Source organism: Psammomys obesus, unplaced genomic scaffold (genome assembly GCF_907164565.1).
Source record: "Psammomys obesus unplaced genomic scaffold, mPsaObe1.curated_primary_1811, whole genome shotgun sequence".
Taxonomy (NCBI): domain Eukaryota; kingdom Metazoa; phylum Chordata; class Mammalia; order Rodentia; family Muridae; genus Psammomys; species Psammomys obesus.
The window spans coordinates 3,841,101-3,853,494 of NW_026591711.1; the positions used below are offsets into that span (position 1 = coordinate 3,841,101).

Below are 12,394 nucleotides of genomic sequence, written 5' to 3' on the forward strand. Positions count from 1 at the left end.
TTCTTAAAAGATTTCAAAATAGAAATTTGGGAGCAGTAAATAGATTTTTTATTTCCCACCCAAGTACTAACCAGACCCGACCCTGCTTAGCTTTCAGGATCAGAAGAGATCTGGCACATTCATGGTGGTTTGGTCAGTGACAATTTGTATATTTAAAAGGAAAAACAAAAAACCAAACTGTGTTGGGGTTAAAGTTAGGACCTTGACAAATGCTAGGCAAATACTGTTTGTTGAATTTTATCTTCAGACTTAGATTTATGTAAGTTTTAATTACATTTAAATTCTTTAAAACTTGTCTGCTAAGCTTTAGTAAATCCTTCCTGAAGTGTTGTAAATTAATTGCTGAAAAAATTTTATTTGATATTTTTTCTATTATATTAGTTGAAAATTGAGCATTAGTTCTAATCTGCTAGAAAGTTTTGAGCTGGATTTAATAATAAGTTAATACTGTATTAACCTGTAGGGTTGAGGATTGATGTGCTTGCTTGATCTTCATTTTCCATTGGCTTATTGGATATCATTTATTATAGTTAATTTTTAATAGGTATAAACTTTTACCTTTTTACTTATTCTTTGAAAGTTTCATATATTTATGTAATAATTTTGCTAATCTACACCCACCACTATTTTTCCTCCAGTTCTCCTTAGCATCCTTCCTCATTGGCTTTTCCATTTTGAAAGCATTTATTTTATGCATTTTGACATGGTATGTTGGTACAAATAGAGTATTCTAAAAGATTTTAGCAGGTGAGCTTTCATAAGTTATTTTAGGTTTTAGTCACTTATCTGTGGTTCTGTGACCCTGGAAAGCTTAATATGAGGTATATTAGTTATATTTGTTCTTAAAAGATTCAACACACTTATTAGTCAAATACCTTATTTATGAATTATTCCGTGAGTCTTTATTTTTCTCTGGTTAGAAGCAAAGACTTCTTCCTATAAATACTAAAAATTTTATGTATGACCATGTTTGGTCCTTGATTTAGGTTTGGTTTTGTGTTTTCCTGCTGGAATTTCTATTTTCCTGAACTGAATAATTATCAGAATTCCCATAAGAACCAGATGCAGTTAGTATATTATTGTAGTCTTTAAATTTGTATTTTACGATTAAAACAATTGTGTGAGGTCTCTGCAAACACCAGGGGCAGCAGAGTAACAATCCGTGTGAGGCAAGAAGGAAATCCGGTTCAGCCGGACTCAGTAGTTGGTGTTCTGAGTCTGACTTTGAGCAGTTTATTTTAAGCGTATTTAAAGACGGTACAATTTTGGAAAGAAATTTCCTAGTAACAGTGATCTCAATTCTGTATTCACACTAAAGCCTAAGGTGTGGCTACATTGAAACCCTTTTTGCAAAATACACGTGACCTCTTCTGTAAAGATGGATTCTATAGCTTAAGGACCATGGGATGAGCTGGTGTAGTCATAGAGATAGCCTCGTGGCTAAAAAGTACACGTGACATCTCCCCTAAGGATGGGGGCTGTTGATTGAGAAACAGTGCTCAAGATAAAGGTCTTGGGAGGAGGAGTCTGGGGTGAATGTAATAGTCTGGGGGATTCAAATGTGGTCAGGCCCTGCAGAAAGCACAGAGGTCACCAGGCTATTAACTACATCCATTCCCGGCCTTCTGGGCAGAAAACAGGTACACATCCCTTAGTTAAAGAGGCAACCCTACTTTAACATTCCAGGTTTCCCTGGTGCTTATCTGGGCATAAGTACTTAGTGCCTGTTGTACAGTTGGCTATATCTTGCACACACATTGTGAATTTTTTAACAGAAGGATAATAGGCTGAATGATAACGCACTAGGTAAAGTGTAAAAATTTGTAAATTCACTTTTTAAAAGTAGGAAACTATTATTGTAATATTTTATGATAAATATCAATTTGAGTTTTTTTTTAAACAGCTGAAAATTGAGAAGACCCTGAAAGAAAAAGAGGAATTGTTAAAGATGATAGCTGTTCTTGAAAAAGAAACAGCACAACTGAGAGAACAAGTTGGAAGAATGGAGAGAGAACTGAACCACGAGAAAGGACTGTGTGAGCAGCTGCAGGCTGAGCAGAAGGTTTGTTATACCTTTCCAAAATGGAAGCAGTTGGGATGACTGAAAATCAGGTCTTGAGGAAAGTAGCGTGTGTCTGTGCAGGTGTGCATACGAGTCGTAATATAATTATTTATATATGCATTTTATTTCTTATGTATATGGCTATTTTGGCTTCATGTATATCTTTGTGTAACATTTGCATGCCTGGTGCCCTTGGAGGTCAGAATTGGGGGTTGAGTCCTCTGGATGCTAGGAATAAATCTTAGGTCTTCTGCAAGAGCAGCAAGTGCTTTTACCCACAGAACCATCTCTCTAGCCCTAAGAATGTCAGTTCCTGTTAATCTTGAAATGGTAAGAATTCAAAGCCAGATGTAGTGGTACATACCTGTAATCCTGGCACCCAAGAGATACAACAAAAGATATAATGAGACCCTTTTTAAGGCTAGGCAGTGGTGGTGCTTGCCTTTAATCCCAGCACTCAGGAGGCAGAGACAGGTGGTTCTCTTGAGTTGGATCGCCCCTGGTCTATGGAGTGAGTTTTGGGACAGTAATGGCTACACTGTCTTAAAACCAAACCAACCAACCAACCAACAACAAAACCCTTATTTTTGAATTTATTTAAGACAGGGTCTCTTCATAGTCTTGGTGGTGCTGGGACTCAATGTGTAGACTAGTGTCACAGAGATATTCTACCTCTGCCCCTGGGCGCTGTGATCAAAGGTGTGCACGGTGACATTCAGTCTGCCTTTTTAAAGGAAGGATTTCTGAAGTCTACACAATTCTGCTTTACTGAAAAATGCTTTATTGTCGTTTTTAAGAGCCTTCTTGAAGTAACACAGAGTTTGAGAATGGAAAATGAAGAGTTTATGAAGAGATACAGTGATGCTGCATCTAAAGCTCAACAACTTGAAGAAGACATTGTGTCAGTAACACATAAAGCAATTGAAAAGGAAACTGAGCTAGACAGGTACCTCTGCTTTAAAGACATGACTTCAGTTATTAACAAGGTTCCTTATGGCTTTTATTAATGTTTTTCATCTTAACACAACGCAGTTTGAAGGATAAACTCAGGAAGGCACAGCATGAAAGAGAACAACTTGAATGTCAGCTGAAGACAGAAAAGGATGAGAAGGAACTTTATAAGGTAAAGAAGTTACTATTCGTGTTCCTGTACTTTTCTTACTCCCAATGGGTTTTTTGAGAGCAGTTCAGCTGAGCTCTTGGTCATTTGTCTCATTACAGTCAGGAGGATGATAGACTGTAGTCTGCTAAGGGCTTCAATGGGGTTTGGGGAGTGTGCTTTTTTTGTTATGATGCTCTTATAGGGAGATCCTCATGGCTTTTGGAAGGAGGTCCTTTAGCTATCTCTAGAAGGTCTCTTGAGTATTTCATAAATGGCAGTTGACTCCAGAGTGAGCAGTCCAACATGGGAAGGAGACAGAGGAAAACACAACCATAATGCATACTCCCTCAAAGCTGCTATTTAGGAAATTTGCTGGTGTTTTAGATATGTAGAGGTGTTGTATAATAACAGAGTTTAATGATAACAAGATAATTATTAGAATTCACGTATTTTCACCTTTTAAGATACATTTCTTCAGAGATGATAGTATTTAAATTTTTTACATTTATTTAATGTGTGTATACATGTATGTATATGCTTGTGTACGTGAGTGTGGGCATGCAGAAGTCATGGTATGTATGGAGGTCAGAGAACAACTTTGAGGGTTCCGTTCTCTCTGCCATATCAGGTCTGGGAAGTGAGCATGGCTGTCAGGCTTGGTCACAAGTTCCTTAACCTCTTTGCCAGGACCCTGATCGTCTTTCATATTGACTTTTAAAATACTAAGTATCTAAGAAATATTTCCTATAGAAACTTCTAAATGAGCGGCTGGGAAGATGGGTAAATGAGTAAGGCACTGGCACGCAAGTGTGAGAACCTGAGTTCAGATTCTGAGTGTCCATATAAAGCTGGACACACAGGCATGTGACTGTAACCCCAGTGTACTGTGATGGCGTGGAGGGTGGAGATAGAGAATCTCTGGAGGCTTGCGGACCAGCTAGTTTGATGGTATACAGTGGCAGACAGGAGACCCTATCCAGAGATGATGGAAGATGACCAACATCTGACAATGTCCTCTGACCTTCACACTGCCCATAGCATGTATGTTCTGTGCCACTGACATACACACTCAAAATCATGGATACACATACATATACAAAGGTGTTTTAAAAAAGTTTGCAATGAACATTCTAAGTTGTCAAGTCACTTTTATGAGCTGATAGTTATGAACATTAGGCAGTGTTTTAGAAATGATGCTGCAGAGGTTTAGGCTGCTGACAGTTCCAGAGAACCAGAGATACATTTCATCCCTAGGAACAGAAATTTCTGTAGATCTGAAGAGTGAACTGCAAAAAAGCAATTAATTTCTGTCTAGTACATAAAAAGGATTGTGTATGTATGCACATGTGCATATTTATAGGCATGCATGGTGGGACTATATGATGTGGGGGGGGGTTGGGAGGTCTGTCACAGTTGGCTTATCGAAGTCAGAGGGCAACTTTGGTCACATGGAAAATAGACAGCACAGTACTTTCACAAGCAAAACGTGGAATTGGGCTGGAGATGGCCCAGTGGCTTAAAGGCCGTCTACTGAGGCCTGGAGTGTAGTTCCTAGCACTCACATTAGGTGGCTTACCCACCCGTGACTGTCATACCTCTGGCCTTGCTAGGCACCTAACATTTGCATGCACATACTCACAGACCTACATATATAGACATCATTAAAAGAAAGATAAGGGTTTTTTTTTTTTCGTGTAATTGAGATGTTTTGAATGTAGCCCTCTAGTTTTCAGAATTTTTCACACTCTAACTTTTGAATATGCCATTTAGCATGATGTTTAGCATATTTAGCATGATGTTTCTCCCTCCTAAACACCCAAGTGTGTACATTTAGAATAGAAAATAAATGGTTAAGCTGACAGAAAAATCTTCAGAGATCAGGTAGTACAGTTAGACATTAGAATGACTTGCTGTGGGAAACAAAACCTTCTGAAAGCTGTGTTCTGCCCCTGTATGTCTGCATAGCCATTTTGCAGAACTTGGGTCTCCTGACCTCTGGTTCCTCCGTTGGCATTTTTGGATAATAAAATAATAATAATATTTTAATTAATGTATTTTATTTTATCTTATTTTATACTCACTGGTATTTTGCCTGCATATATATCCGTGTGAGGGTGGCAGGGGTCCTGGAACTGTAGTTACAGACTTATTTTGAACCATGTGGTTCTGGGAATTGAACCTGGGACCTCTGCGAGAACAGTCAGTGCTCATAACTGCTGACTCATCTCTCCACTCCTCTGCAGTTTAAAATAATGGTATTTTAAACTTTGGCTAACTTGGGTTATGATGCTAGCAAGACTATTCTTGTTGATTTCAAACACTGTTGTTGCAGGTACATTTGAAGAACACAGAAATAGAGAATACCAAGCTTGTGTCAGAGATACAGACTTTAAAGAATTTAGATGGAAACAAAGAAAGCATGATTACTCATTTCAAAGAAGAGATTGGCAAACTGCAGTTGTGTTTGACTGAAAAGGAAAATTTACATAGGGCTCTCCTGCTTACAAGCCCAAATAAAGTAAGTACTAATAGAAAAATCAGGTATGGAAGCAGATGCTGAAGCTCACAGTCAAACTTTGGGCAGAATGTAGGGACTCTTATCAAAGAAGGGGGAGATAGAAAGACCTGGAGGGGACAGGAGCTCCACAAGGAGAGCAACAGAACCCAAAAATCTGGGTTCAAGGGTCTTTTGTAAGACTGATAATCTAACCAAGGAGGACCATGCATGGAGATAACCTAGAACCCATGCACACATGTAGCCCATGGCAGGTCAGTGTCCAAGTGGGTTCCCTACTAAGGGGAACAGGGAATGTCTCTGATAAGAACTCAGTGGCTGGCTCTTTGAGCACTTCCCCCTGAGAGGGGAGCGAGCAGCCTTACCAGGCCACAGAGGAAGACATGAAGTCCGCCCTGATGAGACCTGATATGCTAGGGTCAAAGGGAATGGGAGGAGGACCTCCCTTATCGGGACTTGGGGAGGGGCAAGGGAGGAGCCTACAGCTGGGATACAAAGTGAATAAATTGTAATAAGTAAAAAAAAAGAAAAAAGAAAGAAAAATGTGTTTGAGGATTGTGAACGTTGCCTAGTATGATTGTTTGTACTCGTTTTAAGTTCTTCCCAGCTATTTCTCCTTTTTTTTTAAAATCCTTTCTCTGTTTAGTAAGATTATTTTCATATTATTATATGCCTGTGGATGATGCATGTGAACACCTGCAGAGGTCAGAAGAAGCGGTTGGATCCTCTGGCTTTGAGGTCACGATGCTTTGGGGAGAGTAATAACACTCTTAACGTGGAGCCGCCTCTACCATTTCTTTTGAAAAAGTTTAAAATCACAACAAAGTTACAGAACTCCTCTTGCTTGAGTGCTGGGATTGTAGGTGCCACTACCTACCTGGGCTCTTGTGTTAGGTAGCATGCTGTATCTGCTCTAGCGCTGTACAGAGCTCGTTCTCATCTTTTCAAGTGTCTACATAGTCTTGCATGAATGCATTTAAGTTATTTTATTACTTAGCTTTTATGGATGAATGTTAGGTTGTTTGAGCGTGTTGTGAATTATGTTGGAGACATAGGTAATGCAATTTGAAAAATGTTAGAAGTACATGACATTTAAATTCCTGATTAAGTTGCTTTTTTAATCTAAAAGATTGCAAATGTGACAAGTATATTAGATTGTATTTGATTTAGTAAGATGCTAAAATATCTTTAAGCATGTTTTTAGCATTTAAGCAAGACTTCAGTGAAAAACGTAGTTTTTTAAGCACTGAGGAAAATGATTACTGATTATAAAATGTTTTAGTATTTTGTAATGCAATGTGAATTTATGGTTATAAAATAATTTAAATAGTAATGAGGGAACAAACTAAAAGTTAGCATCCTTTTTTTGCTGTATGATTGTAGGATTTTAAAGAGTTACATGAATTATACATGTATATTTACATCTGAAACCAAATGAGAACATGTGTGTCTAGTTTACCAGAACTTTTTATTTTCTTTTGTGACAGATTCTCATTATGTAACCCTAGTTGGCCTGGAACTTGATATGTAGGTCAGGCTAGCTTCAAACTTAGAGATTGGCTTGCTTCTACCTTCGGAATACTGGGATTAAAGATGCTTGGGGCCCCTCGCCCAGCAGTAGCTACACAGTATTCTTTCCTATCATTCATTGTGTAGTTCACTGTCTTCAGCTCTTTGGAAGGTGCTGCAGTCCATATTCTTGTATAGCTAAACAGTAGGCACATGATTAAGTCCATAGAATAAATTCCTTCAGATGCAGTTGGTAGGCTAAAGGGCATTTAACTTTTGGTGAGTTATTTTCAAATTGCATTTTCAAAAAATACTGTATTTAAAGTTTTCTCCCAGTGATGTAACTAATGTATGCTCCTATTTATAGTGGCTTCATGGCGTTTCATTTAGTATGGTATGACACAGTTCAAAACACTTTCATTTTAGACTCTTTAAAATCTTCACAATTTCATTTTTTTAAAAAAAATACTGAATTCTGAAAGACAAAACTTTGTCTCCATCATTTATAATTTTCTTGAATACTTTTTGAAGATGAAATTGCTTATAAGGTGTTTGTGAGTCTTGTAAGTTGGCTAAGAGGCCCCAGTTAGGGTTAGTGCAATTGTGAATGTGCCTGTTTCCTCTGAATTTGTCTAAATAATAGATAACTATTTTATCTTGGTCAGTTAAAAGAAAACATTTGACTTTGTTGATTTGAAACTTCTGTGTATAGTAACGTTTCTTTTTTAAAAAATTAACCTTGCTGTATGTGGTGGCGGTACATGCTTTTAATCCCAGTGTCAGGAGGCCGAGGCAAGTGGAGCTTTGTGACTTCAGGTCTGCTTAGTGAGGTCCAGGACAGCCAGGCCTATGTAGAGTAACTGTCTCTGAACAGACAAACAAAAATAATACTAAACAAATAAAACCACTCTTCATATGTTTGGCTGTATGGGGTATATGTACTCCCTTGTTATTGGTTGGAAAAATAGATCACAGTAGTGTTAAGGTTTCCTTAAATATATTAAAAGACATTTTCCTTTAGCTATTTTTTTCCTTTCTGACATAGAAGCTGATGTGTGATTAAAAGTATTAGGAGTCCAGATTCGGCTCGGTGGTAGAGCACTTGAGCAACATGTGGAGCACCATCTGTGCAGTCAGCAGCACTGCATGGCAGTGCACACCTGAAAACCCTGCAGTTAGGAGGTAGAGGCAGGAGGATCACAAGTTTAAGACTATCCTCTGCTACATTGCAACCCCAGGCTAACCTGAACTATGTGAAATCCTGTTCCAAAAACCAAAACACAAGGATACCTAGTATGGTTAGGCTTCTGAAGATTTTGTACACACCAGCATTATATGGTCATTTACTTGTTTTCCTGTGGATCTAACACATTCAAAACTAAGATTGAATTGCGTTTTACTTTATTTGACATCATTTTTAGCAGACTAAAAATAGAGGACTGTTAGATCATTATACTTTCCTTTAAAATGCTGTATGTCTCTTCCATGCTTTCCTAAAGAGATGGTGGTAGCTAAATTATTAGCCATCTTTTAGGTTTGAAAAAAAGGAAACATCTTTTAACTGATGCTTTTGGTATTACAAAGAAGTCTTTGAAGTTATTTTGAATCCAGTGAAAAATGAGAGTACTGGCTGGAGATACAGGAGTTAAAAGAGTGGGGTAGGGCACTCACATACATTTGGTCTCATCAGCTTTCATTTGTGTTTTAGTTCAGTCAGAACTTCGATCACTGGGTGTGTTAACTGACTTTCTGTCATAGATAAAGTGGCCACAGTGAACACAGCTTAGGGCTGTTATATGAGAATTCTACTCATGAGTAGAAAAACATTATTTAACTTATAATTCTGGAACAGTTAAATTTTAAAAGATTAATGTTTTAATTGCAACTCTATATTATCTGCCTTCCTTCAGGAAGATACATTATTTCTAAAGGAACGGCTTCGTAAAGCAGAGGAACAAGTTCAGGCAACCCGTCAAGAAGTTATCTTTCTGGCTAAAGAGCTCAGTGATGCTGTGAATGTGCGAGATAAAACTATGGCAGATCTCCATACTGCACGTTTAGAAAATGAGAGAGTGAGAAAGCAGCTGACTGACGCACTGGCAGAGCTTCAGTTAAATGCTGTGAAAAAAGATCAGGTAAAGCAAATTAATTTTGTATCTGTTGATCCCCCAAACACTATAAGCTCCGTAGAAGAGAGGAGTTGAAAAGGAAAGGAAAGGTCTACAGCATAATAGCTCTTACTGTTAGTAAAAGCTGTCCTAGTGCATGTTTTTATGTCAGATGTAGATTGCTTCATGTGGAATTTCTGTTTACTAACTATGTAGAGTGGCAATATGGTTACTTAAGGGTATCACATGAGTTATATAATTGCTTCTCAAGAGTTGGATGGTTTTTCCTCAGCTTTTAAGTAAACCTTACATTTAAAATATAAAGCCCATACTCCAAAATAAATATAAATTAAAAGCCAGGGGAGAAAAATCATTGAAATGGAGTTAGGACTTATTACTATTTATGAACTATCAGTATTTTTTCTTAGTGGAAGTGTTTTTCTCTAAGGAAAAGAGTGATACACTGGAACATGAACTGAGAAGAGAAGTTGAAGATCTGAAACTCCGTCTCCAGATGGCTGCAGATCATTACAAAGAAAAGTTCAAGGAATGCCAGAGGCTCCAAAAACAAATAAACAAGCTTTCAGACCAGTCAGTAAGTGCCTCTGAATTCCTGTGAACTGAAATTTTCCCTTGTCAGACTTTTTTTTGTAAACAAAATGTTTAATATTATAAATATTAGCCTTTTGAATGTAAATTATCACATCTTTTTCTAAACACAAATCATATTTTTATTACATTTATTTGTGTATGTTGTGTGGTGGTAGTAGGTCACTGTAGGTAGGTTAGTTGAAGGTCAGAGGACAACTTGCAGGAGTTGGTATTCACTGGTTATACCCTCTGGGTTTCAGGGATAGAGAATGGCATGTCAAGTTTGATGTCAAGTGCTTTTACATACTGAGCCATTCTGCTGGCCTGAGTTTGTCACTTCTTGATTTCAAATCATTGGCCTAATACTGTAGTGGCAATCTTTTTTCTTTTAAATCTGAGATTTTTATTTATTGAGATCCAATAAGGGAAGCTGGGTCAGCAGCAAAAGCAGACAGTAGCAAGCACTCTTGTTTTTAGGCCATTGCTCTCTTAAGCCATTGGTAAGTATCCTTGTCAGTTAAACTTAGTTTGTAGTATTAAATGTTACTTGTGGCAAAGTTGACTGCTCAATGTTTTCTCAGTTGTCTCTTCCATCGTGCTCAGACCACATTAGGAAGAGGTAAAATATGTTAGCTTCTTCTTTTATATTTGATACAAGAGTAGGTAGGTAGATTCATAACAAAGGCATTTTATTTGAATGGGTTTATGTAATGATATAAAGCCCCAAATTGTACTGAGATATAAGACTTTTTATATGAGGGAATCTTGGAAGTAAAGTATTAAAACAAACAAACAAAAAAACATTCTAAATGCGGGATTGAGTGGTACCACAGTCACAGTATGTAGACTCTTCTGTGCTTTAGGTTCTCAGGGACAAAAAGGAGCAAGGGTTTTGTGAAGAAACATTGTGATTCACATGTAGATTTTTGTTTGTGGGTTTTTGAGCACATATTTTAAAATTTCTAATTAGATTTATTCATTTTATTTGTGTATTTTACCTGCATGTATCTGTGTCCCACAGATGTGTTTGGTGCTTGTAGAGGTCAGAAGAAGTTATTGGATCCCCTAGAATTGTAGTTACAGGTGGTTGTAAACCACCGTGTGGGTGCTAGGAATCAAACCTAGGTCCTCTGCATTAAAAGCAGCAGCTGCTGTTAGTGTCTCTCCAGGCCCAATGAGCACATGTTGGCTTGTGAGATTGTGAGATGTCTATGAATGGAGCAAGAAACAGAATTACTTTTCTTTTGCAACCTTTCCATCAGTTAGGAAAATGATGTAGCTTTATTTCTCTCAGGATTTCAGAGTGAATAGTTTTGAAAACTTTTTGATTATTTACATGTTTAGTAAAGGAAACCAATATGACTCATAGTAATTTACTGTTAACATTTGGGATAGGCCAGTACTAGTAGTGCCTTCACAAAGAGAATTGGGACTCAAAAAGTGAATGATGCCTCAATGAACACAGACCCGGCCGCTTCTGCTTCTGCCGTGGATATGAAGTCAGCAGTCTCTTCTGCAGGTAAAAATCTACTTCTGTGTAGCTGTGTACACTGATTTGATACTGTCTACTTCCATGTGTGAGAATTTCAGGCTGCTTTCATAAATTCTTGTGAGTGAGAGAATTGAGAGGCAAAGGGGGGGACATGAGGGTATTAACATGAGACTGAAAGCTATGTATGTGGTGTCTATGCAAAGTGAGTTTGTAAACTAATACTTCAGGAGAATATTCACATGTTAAAAATTGAATTGGTGCTAGAAGTACTAATTTGAACCATATGGAACAGTAAAATGGAAGAATTCCCTACACTCAGAATTATGTTATAAATATGATTATAAATAGACCCAAGAAGGTACTTAGAGCAGAGTGACAAAGGACAGACAGTGTGGAAAAAGTGATGGAGTTAAAAAAATCCAGGTTTTGGAACACAGTAACATTTCAAACTGGAGGTTATCATGTACTTTGAGTAGTTATTTTACCTTAATTATTTTGTAGCATTTAAAAATTTTAGAAATAATTCTGTATGGGAAAAATACCCATTCTTCTAAATCCTTTCTTTTCCCTACTGCTTTGTATCATTAGAATACATCTTTCATTTGTGTTAGTTAGTACATCTATTTCATAAATGGATGTTGATGATAAACAGATTCAGGTATACCAAATGAGTAATGTAATTTGAATTAACTTTGAATTTTTCATTTGTGCTTTTTTTCCCTTTCTATGTAAATCAAATATTTGACAATAAGGAAAATAAGTGCCAACCAACATATAGTTCCATTTTTAGTGTGTGGTATAACTGATGATTTAGTTTTTGAAGTAAGATTTTTTTTAGACATTTATTCATTCATTCATTCATTCATTCATTTTTTGAGACGGGTTTTCTATCTAACAGCCCTGGCTGTTCTAGGACTTGAGGCTGGCCTCAAATTCACGAAGATCTGCTTGCCTCTGCCTCTCCTGAGATTAAAGGCATGCACCACCTTGCCAGGTGACGATTCAATATTTAATT

The 12,394-nt window shown here is 37.3% G+C and overlaps 1 protein-coding gene across 2 annotated transcripts in view; it reads left to right on the forward strand.

Moving 5' to 3' along the window:
- The window catches only part of Tax1bp1 (Tax1 binding protein 1), a 51,164-nt gene that overhangs the window by 17,047 nt on the left and 21,723 nt on the right, over window positions 1-12,394 (forward strand). For both annotated transcript variants that reach the window (XM_055611794.1, XM_055611793.1), the window contains exons 5-11: window positions 1,904-2,062; window positions 2,860-3,008; window positions 3,095-3,185; window positions 5,497-5,682; window positions 9,099-9,323; window positions 9,745-9,891; window positions 11,283-11,406. In XM_055611794.1, coding sequence (XP_055467769.1) covers window positions 1,904-2,062; window positions 2,860-3,008; window positions 3,095-3,185; window positions 5,497-5,682; window positions 9,099-9,323; window positions 9,745-9,891; window positions 11,283-11,406 — 1,081 coding nt within the window. The remainder of the gene's footprint in view (window positions 1-1,903; window positions 2,063-2,859; window positions 3,009-3,094; window positions 3,186-5,496; window positions 5,683-9,098; window positions 9,324-9,744; window positions 9,892-11,282; window positions 11,407-12,394) is intronic.